General features: G+C 42.1%; 1 protein-coding gene across 4 annotated transcripts; it reads right to left on the reverse strand.

Moving 5' to 3' along the window:
• Positions 1-486: 486 nt before the first annotated feature.
• col9a3 (collagen, type IX, alpha 3) lies at positions 487-14,602 on the reverse strand. 4 transcript variants are annotated; one of them, XM_054785173.1, is made up of 32 exons: positions 13,072-13,135; positions 12,835-12,903; positions 10,987-11,022; positions 10,744-10,815; positions 10,572-10,625; positions 9,186-9,221; positions 9,048-9,071; positions 8,853-8,906; positions 8,412-8,465; positions 8,288-8,329; positions 8,154-8,210; positions 8,029-8,082; positions 7,872-7,925; positions 7,738-7,791; positions 7,588-7,641; positions 7,413-7,466; positions 7,283-7,336; positions 7,136-7,189; positions 6,488-6,541; positions 6,340-6,384; positions 6,199-6,252; positions 6,034-6,087; positions 5,611-5,664; positions 5,465-5,536; positions 5,100-5,135; positions 4,912-4,956; positions 4,819-4,851; positions 4,317-4,463; positions 4,187-4,241; positions 3,908-4,090; positions 3,745-3,822; positions 487-2,008 (listed from the first exon to the last, which is right to left on the reverse strand). In XM_054785173.1, exons 1-32 carry the CDS (start codon positions 13,072-13,074, stop codon positions 1,824-1,826), a joined length of 1,974 nt encoding a protein of 657 aa, XP_054641148.1. In that variant the 5' UTR covers positions 13,075-13,135; the 3' UTR covers positions 487-1,823. The 4 variants fall into 4 exon arrangements, with proteins under 4 accessions (XP_054641148.1, XP_054641139.1, XP_054641157.1 ...); XM_054785164.1 differs by lacking the exon at positions 13,072-13,135 and adding an exon at positions 13,370-14,602 and having other exon boundaries at positions 488-2,008; XM_054785182.1 differs by lacking the exon at positions 13,072-13,135 and having other exon boundaries at positions 489-2,008; positions 9,048-9,066; positions 12,835-12,874.
• Positions 14,603-14,719: the final 117 nt, after the last annotated feature.

A 14,719-nucleotide genomic window follows, 5' to 3' on the forward strand; every position in this document is an offset into this window, starting at 1 on the left:
TTGTGTATTTGTCTGTTTCCATCTTTCAGTCCTGTGACTAAGCACACATGTACTGGTAGAAGTCTGATGTAATTTTTTATGCTGTATTTTCTTTGTGCTCACCATAGACTACTTAGTGTAACTACGTAAACCCCATGAAATGCGACTGGCTAATGTTGGACACACAGATCATTTCCTCAACATACCTCTGTTGGCATTGTTTACTACTATTAGTACTATTTGGAAAAGTGTAAGAGATCACATTGCTGGCAGCTAAGAATTGTCCGCATTGTCTGTGCTGTCACGCAGGAAGAAGATTCGTTTATTGTGTGACGAGTTGAACGCTTTGGTGCCGCTGTGTACACCAGACACTGACACAGTCAACACACTACTGAGGACCTGTACCTTCCTGAAACACATCAGGACCATGTATGGAGATATCTTCCAAATGGTTAGTCTGGACAGATTGATCCTGTTTGATAATTTGATTGATAAATTAGATCATGAGACTACTCTCTGAAAACTTGTCTCTATCTCGTGTTTATTTTCATCCTCAGAACTTTGGAAGTCAGAGCCATGTCCTTACAAGGGATTTTCAGATGTTAATTAGTCAACAGTTGAGCTCCTGTGAAAGCCAGGACCCACAGATGGATCATACAATTGAACATATAATTGAACAATGACTTCTTCCAAATAGCTTGTTTATTACCGCCAAACAATAAACAGGCAAAATATTTGTTGGCTGGAGTTCAACTGTGTTTCCACACAAAACATGCTGTTGCGTTGCCTGTGTTTGTGAATTTTCACTAGATATTGAAGCATTGGCGTAGCAAGTATTCCTATCTGTTGGATTAATTTGATTTTACAGTTAATGTTTCATATTGCTCTAAAACGCACGTTGTTCAGTCCATATGTAGAGAGCAGTAACATTTTACTGAAAAGTGGCTTTATTTGTTCTTTGTTACAACATGTCGCCTTGTCATCTTACTGTACATACAACAGTTACCCACAAATAATAAATAGTATGAAATTGTTTATGTAATAGTTACAGCACCGTTAGTACATAGTGGATGTGGTCATTGTACGTAGAATCCAACCTTAAAAAAAGGAAAAAGAACTGTACCTAAGGTTATTGAATTTATTTTACAATGTCTTGATTTCTTCATCCACATGTTTTATTTGGCATTTGATTCTAGAGATTCAACTGTTACCGAGTAAGAAAATAAACAGCTAAAAAAAAAAAAAAAGACAAAATGTTTCAGCTTGCTTGCGTTAATCTACACAAATATGTTCTGGCCACCTGCTTGTTTGTCCTTTATTTTTGACAGTACCATACACCGCTGCCTTACAGAGGCCCGTTGTGCAGAACATTTCTATGCTGAGGTAACACCTGGGCTCTACATCAATGGGCCATGCTGCATGTTTACACTTGTTGTCAGAGTAGACCATGGTCAATAGAAATGGGGGCAAGGACAACATGTACAAGGTTTTTATACACAAAGCTCTCATCATTGTTCATTTTTCCACTTTTTTGAAATCTGAACGTCCTGGATGGAATGCTGATGTCTGGTCTTTTTTTCCCCCGTGCATCCACCTTTTTTTTATGGACGGCATCTTGATTTTTTTAACTGCCAGCTGCTGTTAGTCACATCACACCTTTTGATGTTCTTCTGTTCCTCTCAAAATGTCACACTTGTTGATGTTTTCCTTCCATCTTGTGATATGCATATTCATAAAAAGAGGAGATTTTTGCGACCACTCTTGTCTTTAATTCCATCCTTTCCTCCATTTTTTTTCACCTTTTGTTGTTGGCGTGGACGGCAAAAGTTGGCAGGAAGTGATGTTTAATTGTTTTTGGGGTTGGATGACTTCCCAGCAACCGATGCTCCCTGACAGGCTGATGTATCACAGATTCCAGGAGGTCCTTGGTGCCCAGTCCTACCCACCCTGCCGTGTTCGCCAGACTCACCTGGATCACCTGGTGAGCCATCACGGCCATCTTTAACAATTCCTGGGACTCCTGGAAGACCTGCGAGCAGCACACAGACATACAAGTCTTTATGTATTTACAGTAAGTGTGTTGTTGCTCCAACACGAGGTGGTGTAGTGCATACTCCTGTGCTGTAGGTGGCAGCATGTGGGTGAAAACTAGGCACTGTCGGCACTAAAAAGATGTTCACCACTTTGGATTTTTGATAATGTTTGTTTAAATACGCACAACTGTCAGCCTATTGTTTCGTATTTAGATAGATAGCAAACTTTGGAGGTGTGATAATGATTCCAAATTTCAGCTGAAGCATTGGACACGTTTCATACGAGTAAACTTTGACTCTTAAAATGCATATGATATTTAAATAAAGAACTCTTACAGTGCAGGCCAAAATTACTGAATTGTGATAAATTAGATCCCTTACAATTTAATATTAGCTATGAGACTCAGAGGTGTATTTAGTCATCTGAGGGCCCGCCACATCCTTGTACTGCACTGACCAAAGTTTTTTTTTAATTTATTTTAATTTACATTGTCACAAAAGGTGAGTGTGTCTTTTAGACCACTTTTTTCCCAGCTTTTGAAATCACTTAGTCATCCCTAAAACTACTGCATTATTCTCAGCTGTGCTGCTGTCCAGAGCATCCGGCTGTCTCCCTTCGGTAGTTTTGATTTTTTTTTTTAAACTCTGTTTTCCTCTCGCCTTCTCCTCTTCTCCATTCTACTGGAGTAACTCATCGGTTTTCTCCAAACCACGCAAAAAATTTAGTTTTGCTCCCGTCCTCCGGAATCAGTCTGCATATGCGCAGTAACATGGACTAGTCCATTGCATGAGAAGGGTGGGGGGAGCAGTCAAAGCGATCATGATCGATTACGCATTTTGATGTAGTTTTAAGCACCTGATTTAAGACTAAAACAGTAATATGTACGTCAAATAATAAAAAAAAAATCAATAATCAGTTTTTCTGAGACATTTGGTGGGTCCTGGAAATTTTGGGGGGCCCAGGAAATTGCCTGTGTTTGCCTAATGGTAAGTCCGCCCCTGATGAGACTGCATGTAAAAGTCATGGAGCTCTGCAGGGGTCTGTGCTTGGACCGGTGTTGAATGCCTTCTTTAGGCAGTGTCATTGGAAAACACTCTATAGATGGGGTTTTTTTACTTGCCTGTTTGTCTTGCTCATGTGCGGTTCAGTTGGCTTATTTTAATGTGGAAAGTACCTTGAGATAACTTTTGTTGTGAACTGAATGAAAAAACAGCCTGCATCCCAGCTTTACGATATAGCTGAAAAAGCGTATTATTAGTGTGACTTTTTATTCCTTAACACTTTTTTTGATAATTTTTTCTGTTTTTATTTGACAAATATTTCAACATTTCCATGTTCCTTTTCTCATAATGTTATGACTTCATTCCCATAATATTTTGACCTTACTGTAGTAATATTATACCTTTTTTGCAACCTAATTTTCCTATTTCCTTTCCTTTGTTTTTTTTTTCTCTTAAAATGAGAAAATACTTTAATATCTCAACTTTAATTTTAATTAATGTGATTTTTTATTTTAATAATAGTTTTTTCCCCATGATATTATGACTTTATTCTCCTAACATTTCATCTTTGTTCTCATAAAATAACTGCTGGGGTTTTTTTTCCCCCATTTTCTAGTTTAATTGTATTTTTAGAATGTGCCAAGGGCCAATAAAAAAACAAGTCGCGGGCCGCAAGTGACCCCCGGGCTGCACTTTGGACACCCCCGAGTTAGCATGTGAAGCCTCATACCTTGGTATCCTTGGTCTCCGACAGGGCCCTCAATTGCTTTGCCGATGGTTCCCTTGTCACCCTGCTCACCAACGTCACCTTGTTGAACAGACAGTTTCAACATTTGAGTTATATTGTTGAGCTCCATGCTTCTACTAGATAATACTGATTTCAAGTGTCATACCTCTGGGACCAGGATCTCCGAGTTCTCCTGGCAGGCCTCTATATCCCGGAGGTCCACGAGCACCTGGATGACCAATGGAGCCGGCTACTCCCGGCTGTCCTGGGGGTCCAGCGGGTCCGGGTCGGCCCACCATCCCTGGAGCCAGAGGTCTGCGAAGATTAGCAGCCAGCTGTGCAATCTGATCTGGGATGAGGAGAGGACAACAGATGATTAGTTTCCATCTCACATTTCTCTCCACACCGACAAGAATTGGAAACCAAGTTGAATGCAGATCTTCACCATCGATCATTGAGCCGCACAACTCTCTGATGTGTTGTTCACTCGCCAGTTTACCCTGAAGAACAAGATTGCTTTATAAATATTTATTTTTGGTAACCTTCACTTCAGACGTCAAAATGAGAACACTTACGGCTACACCTGTCTTTCCCGCAATGCCAGGAAGACCCTGCTCTCCCTGGAAGCCCATTAGTCCCGGTTTTCCCGGGGGACCTCTTGCCCCAAGCTCTCCTTGTGGCCCAGAGACACCTTTGGGTCCCAGTTCTCCTCGTTTCCCTGGCTGTAGTCAACGAAGGGACGTATTATATTTTTTAATATATTTACTCCAACCTTGAGCTAAGTCATTATCCTCCAAATAACAACCATGGAGAAAACTGTCAAAGAATCTAAGAAAATTGAGCTAATTACACAAATTGTGCTGCAACCATACTACTCAAGTTAAGCTGTCAGTGATGCTGAAGAAACAATGCCTGCCTCTAATTAATCCCATTAAACTTGGAATGTGAGGCAGGATGTGCAGCGACTGGATGAATGAAAGCGCGGCAACAAAGAACTAAACAGATGAGACTATCATTAATTCTATTGACTCACTGCTCGATCATCAAAATCGATGGCAGCAAATAAATGAAGCTCACCTCTCCTTTTTGTCCAACTGGTCCAAAATGACCCTGGAAATAAAGGATATGTTAATAAACGTGCCGCATTAAACATTTGACTCTGATACTTACAGGTTCTCCATTCTCTCCAGGTAAGCCATCACTTCCTGCGACGCCCTACAATTACAGCAGAACATCAGACAATAGTGTTTTCTGGTCCTCATTGAATGATTTGAGATTGTCTGCTGACACATTAATGCGGCCTGGTTAAACGTGGAGGTTTTACTAAGCATTACTTGCTTTCACTGAAAAATATTTACCATGTCTCCTTTAGCTCCCGAAGCGCCCACTGGCCCCTTCGAGGTAAAAAAAAGAACATAAATGAGAGCAATGTTGAGTCATGTGCGCAAGAGGGAAGGAAAGGGTAGGTGGGGGTTTGGTGTGAGGTGGGCAGGTTGTGGGGAGCGGGGAGTGATATAAAGACCATCTTTGTTCTGCCCCTCTGGGCTCTAGACCACTTTGTGGCAGAAGACTCTCTACACTTCTACTTCATTCCACTCTCACAGAGGTTAGATGAGCTGCTCATTGACCACTCCACTGTGTTGCTCAGGACACTTTTTGAGATTTATGGTCTTGTATATGATGCCCGTGACAAATAACCTGTAATCAGACAAGTCTTCCTCACCCTTTCTCCAAACTCTCCACGAATTCCTGTTGGACCCGGAAGACCTGGATCTCCCAAAGCTCCTGTTACGCCCTGTAGCACATACAACTCTGTAAAAGGGCTGATAGTGATGACAATAAAAGAACAGTAATGATGTATGCCCTGACCTGGAAGCCTTTCACTCCCTGAGGTCCTGGGTTGCCTGCAGGTCCAATGCCTCCCTGCAGGGAAACATGGTTGCTAGTAGTAACATTAAAGCAATAATGTTTTGTAAGCAAAATGGCTACATCGACATGATGATCATGTGAGATGTGTTTTTTTTTATGTCAGTTCCTATGATCTTTTTCTTTCACGGTCCAGGGTCTGCTGCCACCAACCACAAAGACTCCATTGTCGTTGGATTCCACCTTTGCGAATACCTTCTATCGTCCCTGGCTATCTATTTACGCTGCCTCTGAAACCGCAGCAATATCCTACTAACCTTTCATATATTAACACTCTGCTTTTTTAGACTTGAGCTGATTCTCAATGTAGTCTTATAAGATGGTGCTTTGTCTAATATTGCCAGTGTAGCATCACCACAAACTCACAGCCACTCCTCTGGGTCCTGCTATGCCTCTCTCTCCTGGGATGCCAATATCACCCTACGGGAAGACATCGGGAGTTGATATACCAGTCGTCACATAGTTAAAGATGGTCTTTGGCAGCATGCAGGAGAGATTTAGTAATAGCCCAGATGCCCACCAGATACATACAGGAATACCTGGCTCTCCAGAGGGTCCCGTCTCCCCAGTCTTCCCTGCATCACCCTGGTGTAATTGAAGAGGATAATAAGTCCCACATCGTGCTTCTTAATGACTCAGTTTCCTAGTCTTGTATTTTGATTTCAAACTTACAACTTCTCCTTTGGATCCTTTGGCACCAGCCTTTCCTTGCAGACCCTATGAAAGCAGGAAAATACGTACATACGTATGAACATGTAAACCTGCATGGTATGTTGATGATTGGACCAAGGAGAGACACAAATGTATTGTTAGAACTTACTGGAAGTCCATTGGGTCCTTTCTCTCCAACTACGCCATGGCGCCCAGCATCACCCTTTTCAAAGACACAAACTGTGACTGGAACATCAGTCTTAAAAGCGACTGTGTGCAGCGGGTTAGAGGGCGCCACCATTCCAGTGCACTGCTAGCATTATATTCTGCCTCTTCCTGCTTTGAGTACGCCGACAAAACGCACGCTAGTTATGTTTGTTGCCAGCTGATGATAGCAATTTGGCAAGGTTTAGCGACTAGCGTTAGCTATCACTGAATTCTTTCGTAACCTAACTTATCGTAACTGTAACCTATCGTAACAACAACATGACTGAAAATTGTCAACCGCCTCTCTTAGGCTGCTGATCGGTGTGTGTACGCACCACGGACATGCACGTGAATACAGCCATGCATGCCAATTATCTTATCGATTTATGCATTTTAATTCACAATTGTGAAAAATATCAACATCTTTTTGTACAATCTGTTCTTTTAAACCACTATTTGGAACATATATTCATCGGCCGTAGTGTTCTTATACTTCTTTTGTTTAAATAAAATGTAATTCGGAGCAAATTGCATACGGTCTCTTGAACGAGACAGCGCTTAGCTGATGTTTTTAAACACAGCGCGTGCGAGGCATGACGCTGACACTTACCTTCTCACCATCCATTCCTGGCGTGCCATCTTTGCCATCTCTGCCAGGAATCCCCTGTAAGGACAGCACATATTATCTTCATGCAAGTTTCTTAGCTAGGATTTATTTAATGTCTTAAGAATGCATTTTCTTCAGGTGGTAACTTACAGGCTCCCCTTTGGGCCCTGCTCCCCCAACAGCTCCTTTCGGGCCAATTTTACCCTGTTTAAATCACAACAGAAACTCAATTTCATATCTGACACATGCTGCGCCTCCAATCTCCAATTTTTTTACTTACAATTTCTCCTTTAGGACCTCTGAAACCCTGGGGACCCCTTTCTCCAGTATCACCCTGGAAAAATCAGATAAAACACACACAGCTATTCATTGACGGGACCAGCGTTTCATTCTGCGGTTCACCAAAATGTCAAGACTTTTTAATTTAGGTGTTTCAGAGACAAAAAGAGACTCACTGTCTTTCCGATGATGCCGACAATGCCGGGTTTGCCTCTAAATCCTGGCAGACCCTACAAACAAAGAAGAGTAAAGGGGCGAAAGGAGCACGGTCTTTACAAACAATCGGAAGTGTTTGATTTTCAAATGAAGATGAATTAGTTGCTTACTCTGTCTCCCACAGATCCCATTGGACCTGGCAAACCTCTTAGACCACGTGGGCCCTGAAAAACATCACCAGAGGTAATCAGAAAACATTTAAAGAGTAATAAAAAAAAAAGATGCAATTCTGAAATGTCCTTACCTGCAGGCCAACTGTCCCAGGAAAACCTGGTGGACCAGGCGGACCGGGGTCACCCTACAGAAAAGTTGGACACTTAGTATACCAACAACACCAGCACCAGATTAGATCCCGCCATATTTTGCATGTAGGATCAACCTGCCTTAAGTCAAACACTCACCTTCTCTCCGTTTTTACCAACTTCTCCCTTGTCTCCTTTATGGCCGGTGTGTCCCTACAAGAGGAGTGAATTATGTATGGAATGTTGCAATTATCCTCACGGGTGAAATACTGTACTATAGACACCTTAAATCCTGGCATCCCAGGAGGACCAGGAGGACCAGGGGGGCAGATGGCAGGACACTGAAAACAAATAAACCCTGAATAAGTCTCCTGCAGAGGACACATAACATCATTCAAGTGCACCATTGCCGTCTTACCAGTAAGTCACCACTGAGATCATGAAGAGTACCAGGAAGACCCTGACAAAACAAGAAATGTTATTTCCATACTTTTGCACACTTGCAATACTGTTTTTACATGTATAATGAGGACTGAACTTACAGGTGGCCCATCAGGACCAGCAGGTCCAGGAAGTCCTGGAAGACCCTCAGCACCCTGATAAAAAAGGTAAAGGAGATTAGGCGCATCTTCATCACTTCAGCAGTTTTGAAATAAAAACACTTTCACTCACGTCCTTCAGACTCCAAGTGTAGTACGGGGTAGAATGAATGGATAGTGTATGAAACCATGTCATCCCTCATACTTATACACTTTCACAAAGCTATGCGTCACATCAGACTTCTGCATTCGGTTGGTGGGGTTGACACGTTTGGCACTCAAACGCAATCAAATTATGGTCATCCTCATCCTCCAAAAAAAGCTTTTCTATTTGAAGTCATGTGACAGGTGGAGTGGAGTGTTTATCTGGATGCCAAGTGTAATGAATTACATAAAGAGACATTATGCGTGATCTACTTCTGAGTTCTAATTGACAACACTCACCACAGCTCCGTGTGGTCCGACTCCGCCTGGCAAGCCATTAGTTCCGGGTAAACCCTGCAAATAGACGACGGCAAACATGCGATATAATAAGAGTACATTTTGGATGTAGTACGTACTGTACATTTACATTCATCCCTGATTCATAAAAACAACCTCCCAGAAATGACAAGAGCAAGAAAATGGTTTTATACTCACTGGAGCTCCTGCTCTCCCTCTGCCCTACGGAAAATACAAGACGTATTACTAGGACAAAGTCCTGCTTTAAATGGTGCCAGCATGTGTATGCCAACTCGGGGCTTTGGTTGAGGTTATACAGTATGTTGGCCTACTTACAGGAGGTCCAGGTGGCCCAGGAGGTCCGGATTCTCCCTGTGGAAAGAAAGGCGAATGTGACAAACAGACAGTAGTGCAATGGAAAATAGCACCTGAATAAATCACAGCAAATTGTACATTGTGTATCCAGTATCCTGACGTACTGAGAACTGTGATCGTTGTTTGTCACAGTGGATTATGAGAGAGTATTATGACAACGTAACTGAGGCTCCGCTGTGACAGTTAGCTTGCACTCACTGGGGCTACTAAAATGTTACATTTTTTTCCAAACACTGAAATGAACGTAAAAGCATGTGCGCCTACGTTTCTTGGGCTGCCTGCCCGAATGTTTCACAATCACAATAAAGTTGACTCGAATTTCTCAAATCTCCAATTTTAAGTTTGACTAGAATAAAAAATTGAGTAGATAAGTGTTACGTAAGAACACAACACATTCATAACAAACAATGGCTGCATGCAACAAAAAACACACAGCAGAGTGAAAATTGAATTTTTCCTCAGGTATTAAAATAAGTATGCTTAAATAAAAATATTTTAAAATGGCCGTTTTGTTATCATTGATGAGACCTAATTGCCTCAGAGCATACTGTGGATAAAAACAGGCAGTATATCCACCCATTTACTTTCAATCCCCACACTTTTCTCACCCACTTACTCTTTATTTACCTCCGTCACTGCTGTATTTGTGCGTCCAAATAATCACAGTGACGTTACACTTAAAGCATTCACTGCATTCCTCAGCATGCAAAGCTAACACACAGACGCTGACATTCAGGATGATGACTGCAAAGTGTTTAAAAACACTAAGAAATGGAGGTAAATGTGTACGCTGCTGACGACATAAACGATCAGCTCTTGTTGTCGTGATACAGGAAAGCGTCCCAACAGTGTATTTGTGTCCTGTAAGCAGACTGCTCTACTGTTTTGCGTGTGAACAATGTGCATAATGTGTAGTATGAGCAAGTGATTGGGAACAGGCATCCTCAATAACGTGGCTAATTAGCTGAATTGTTTTGCGGGTGGAATTTTCTTTAAGGAGATGTGCTGCCTTTTATCTCAATTCTCACTTCTATTGCACTCATAATGTATGAGTATAAATATAAAATGTAGCCTGTAAATAACAGATCATCACTCTCGCTCTCACAGAATGGTGGGGGGTAGAAAGAATTGCATTCCGTTCAGGATTAGAGAGGCAGCCGAAATAAATCTTATTCTGATCCCTCATTAAAAGTGTTCACACCATAAGGCTGAGCCAGCTTGACAAATTTAGCTCGACAGAGGGCATGCAGGCCTCATACCTCCATCTTGCTACAACCTGCACATATATACTGCAGCCGAGCTTAATTTATTTTTAAAATGTGTCAACAACACACATGACACACTTACAGCCTCCCCTGCAGGTCCGTCCTTCCCGGCGGGACCATCAGGACCTGTCAAACCCTGAAGAAAACATGGATATCATCACATTGCATGTTCTGTTGTCATTTTCTCAAGAAGAGCTTTAGATCAAGTCCAGAAACAACACCCGGTTATGACACAGGTGACTTTGGGCACTTACATCCACCCCAGGAAGTCCTGGCAAGCCTGGTTTTCCTGGGGTTCCCGGTATTCCTGCTTTCCCCTTTGGGCCCTGTAACAAACAGAGAATGCAATCAATCGAGAAAAAAACAAAAACAAATATTGATTTAATGTGTATCATAATGTGGGAGAGATTTGGAATGTACTTAATAGATCAACAGATAACAGGTTATTTGTTGTTTCAACTGCATCGGCACTCCTTTTAATTATAGGGAATACTCACTGCTCTCCCTGGCATTCCAGGAGGTCCGGGTTTGCCCTGTTTGTGAGATAAATACCGTACATTATGACACAACTAAAGAAATGAACGCATTTCATATTAATTTCCACATCTGGCACGGAAGACAAGCCGATACAATGCATTCAATATGACAGACGTTTTTTGTTTGCGGGGTATAATGTTAAGTTTCTGCAGGCATTGGGAGAAGAACAAACACGGTTAAGACTGGTCACATGATGAACCCTTCCGCTGGTTTGGATAGAGGGGGATGAAGGTGCAGGGAGGAGGTGTGAGGTGAGAGTCTGGATGGTCTCACACAGCTGGGGAATGCATGAATGGACTCTCTGTGTGCTTTCACCCTACTGCTGCAACCAAAATATCTCCGAATAAAATACTCTCACATTCCCTTACAAGGGCACATTCACGTATAGTTTGTGCCAGTCATCAATGTATGTGGCAGAAGAGTTTCATAGAGAAATTGTTTTAACAGTTAAACGCAGGAAGTTAGCATACTATCAGCAGGGTGTGATTAAATAAGCTCCGCTTCTTCCTACTCCTTTTCAGACATGTTGTGAACATTTATATCCCTCACCATGCATGCCCAAAACAAGTAAACCATTACCAAATTAATAAACACAGCACGTGTAAATGACAAAACATATTATGCAACACAAACTATTAGAGAGGTTGTTCATTAAGTGTTCCTATGTATCAAACTCAAGGCCCAGGGGCCGGATGTGGCCCACCACATCATCTTATGCGGCCCGCGAAAGCCTGGGAATAATGTGCGTGTGTAACTGTTCTTTCATTTTGACAAAAAAATTGTACTGCGTGCGGCTCTTCTAAACTTTAATATGAACTGATCGCGCAACAAGATATTTTTTGCTATCAGAAATAAATACATGAATGTCTGCTTGTCAGCATGACATTCTCACTTCACTTCTCCATTCAAAGCAAGTTGTCCACCATGAGGTGATATTCATATCAATATTCATACATATTGACAGTTACCAGCAGCCCCACGAGGGCAACCACAACTGTGATGTGGCCCTCAATAAAAACGAGTTTGACATCTCCGCACGAAACTAAACCCTGCTTGTGCCTGCCTACCATCATACGCATCAAATAATTGTGGGTTGGGCATTGGGAGGGGCCACTGTAACAAGACAAGTTTGCCACAAATGGCCTCACAGTGGTTAGCATGTTGGCCTTAAAGTCAGGAGATCAAGTCTACTCTGGCAAAAAATATGCATGTTAGGCTAATGGAGACTCTAAATTGTCTACAGTTATGAGTGGTTGTTTGTCTATATGTGCCCTGTGATTGGCTGGTGGGTGTCCAGGGTGTACCCAGCCCCTTGATCTAAGTCAGCTAGGATAGGCTCCAGCTTACCTGTGAAAGGTGTCAACACTATCCTACACCCATCCATTTTTTTCTATGCTGCTTATCTTCACTAGGGTCGCAGGGGTATGCTGGAGCCTATCCCAGCCAATAACAGGGCACATATAGACAAACAATCATTCACACTCACATTCATGCTATGAATAATTTACATTCGCTAATTAACCTAACATGCACGTTTTTGGAACGCACGCAGAGAACATGCAAACTCCACACAGAGACGCCCAAGCAGATATTCGAACCCAGGTCTTCCCAATCTCCTGACTGCGTGGCCAACATGCTAACCACTCGGCCACAGTGCGGCACTATCCTACACACAACATGGAAATACACCATAACGTTAGGAAGTACTACTCTGTATGGAAGATGACAACAACTAAACAACATTTCTGCTCACTGGCGCTGATTTGTTGTTAAAGTCTAACAAGTACTCATGCATTGGGTCAACTCACATCAGTGCCATCCCGTCCAGGGGGCCCTGGTGGCCCGGGTAGCCCAGCAGCTCCTCGGGGGCCTGGTCTCTGCAATATATAAAATATATGGGTTTTGTATCATTAAGTGTACATCATCATCAGTTATAAAAAAGTTGTTGAAGAGTCATTGTGCAGGTTTCATAAGACATATATAGATTATATGATGCAAAGAAAAAACCCTTGTGTATAAAATATAGAATATTTGAACAATACTACCATTACTGAGTTCACGCTTCATAGAAAAGAATAATTTCAGTGAGGATTTGTCCAAGGAGCTTGTGTGGTGGACTGGATGAACAGAGGTGGCATTGTGTGCTCCCCTCTCAATCAGTGCATTCCACAGCTTCATGAAAACCACTGCCAGTAAAAAAAAAAAAAAAAAAAAAAAAAGCGCCCACACATCACCATCACCAATAGGTGAATAGTTATTATGCAAATAGCGCCATAGGTCTTCATCAACTTTCATTTTATGTACTTCTAGAAGGTGTGTCACCTGCTCTAGGAGGCTTCCTACCTGTCCAGAGGAAGATGTCAAAAGCTGGCACAGTAGGAGCACCCACAAAGCCGAGAAGGTCGTCATGACTCCTAGCTCGACCTCTCAAAGCGGACTTTCACGCGGAAAAGATCAAATCCCAGCCGCCGGTCCTGGCTCGCGCCCCCCTAATGTCCAACGGAGGCTTCGTTCACCTGAAGGCGCGCAAGCTCCTAAATGACGTCCTCTTGGCTCCCAGATAAACCCGAACCTCCAGAAAGTAGGAAGGGGCTGAGCTCAGTCGAGACGTGTGTTTTGGGGCTGAGGGGGGTGAGGACGAGTAGGGCTGGTGGAGGAGGACGCAGAAGAGTTAAGGACCACTTGCAACATCAGTGAAGAGGGCGGGGCTTCAATACTCGAGCTTTGTTGGGGTTTTGTACATCGATCAATTAGAAGACAGAGCTGTTGTGATTGACAGCACAGAGTTTCTGCGGGATGTCTACATTGCCATCTTTCACTTTTTCAACTCCGTTTACAAATAAAGGTTTGATGTCTAAAATAATAAACGCATTTACACATTTTTCTCAGCGGAAGCAGCTTTACAGCTTTTGAATTAATATTTTTGTCTACACATAGACAAAAATGTATTTGCTACAGAGTGGCTCCATTTCATAAACCAAATACTAACAGACAATGCAATGTTTTACTGGATAGGTGCCTGATTTTTCGATTTGAACAATTTTGCTGGGATTCTGAAAAACAAATTTCATCAAGAGATTAAGAAAAGTGTGCATCCTATGTTGTACAAAGAACATTACAACAAAGAATGCTGCATTTATAGGGTGACATACAGGGGGCATTATATTGCATACAGACAACCCAAAACAATGTCTGGAAACGGCAACTCCTCCCACCAGAAGATCCAGACAGGTTTCATCAAAGTGTCAGAAAATATCTTTATTCTGCTCTTAAACAACCAGGTCTTCAATTGGAAGAAAGGTCACATGTAAAGAACTTAAGCATCTTAACTTTAAATCAGGCAGTTCATATTCAAAATTAAGTGCAAGTGTTGAGGAAAGAAAAAGAAGCCCTCCGGCTTCACCAAGTGTGACGCAAAGACAAAAATCATTTTTAATACAATCAAGCAGTCTATCACATTTTTGGCAAGGCTTTCAGTTGTCCAAAAGTCGACTTCCCACTCGTGCGAAAGCACAGACTGTGAAACATCACTGAAAAGACACCTTTTGTGACAATTAGTCCAACATGAACACAAAAGCAGCCTGCGAAGGGAAACAAAAACCTTTAAATTCATTCTTCAGTGCAAAGCAACATTTTCTTGTGAAAACAGTTAACAAAAAACAGCATTTCCTTTAAATTCACAAAAGGGGATTT

This window comes from Dunckerocampus dactyliophorus, chromosome 1 (assembly GCF_027744805.1).
Source record: "Dunckerocampus dactyliophorus isolate RoL2022-P2 chromosome 1, RoL_Ddac_1.1, whole genome shotgun sequence".
Classification (NCBI taxonomy): domain Eukaryota; kingdom Metazoa; phylum Chordata; class Actinopteri; order Syngnathiformes; family Syngnathidae; genus Dunckerocampus; species Dunckerocampus dactyliophorus.

Excerpts from the sequence above, each read along its gene's own strand:
- col9a3 (XM_054785164.1), bottom strand. The coding sequence starts at position 13,435 with ATGACGACCTTCTCGGCTTTGTGGGTGCTCCTACTGTGCCAGCTTTTG. Across the intron at positions 8,330-8,411 it reads CTGGTCCTGATGGGCCACCT|GGTCTTCCTGGTACTCTTCA; the intron begins GTAAGTTCAGTC and ends TTGTTTTGTCAG. Across the intron at positions 5,136-5,464 it reads GTGGAGAGTTTGGAGAAAGG|GGGCCAGTGGGCGCTTCGGG; the intron begins GTGAGGAAGACT and ends TTTACCTCGAAG.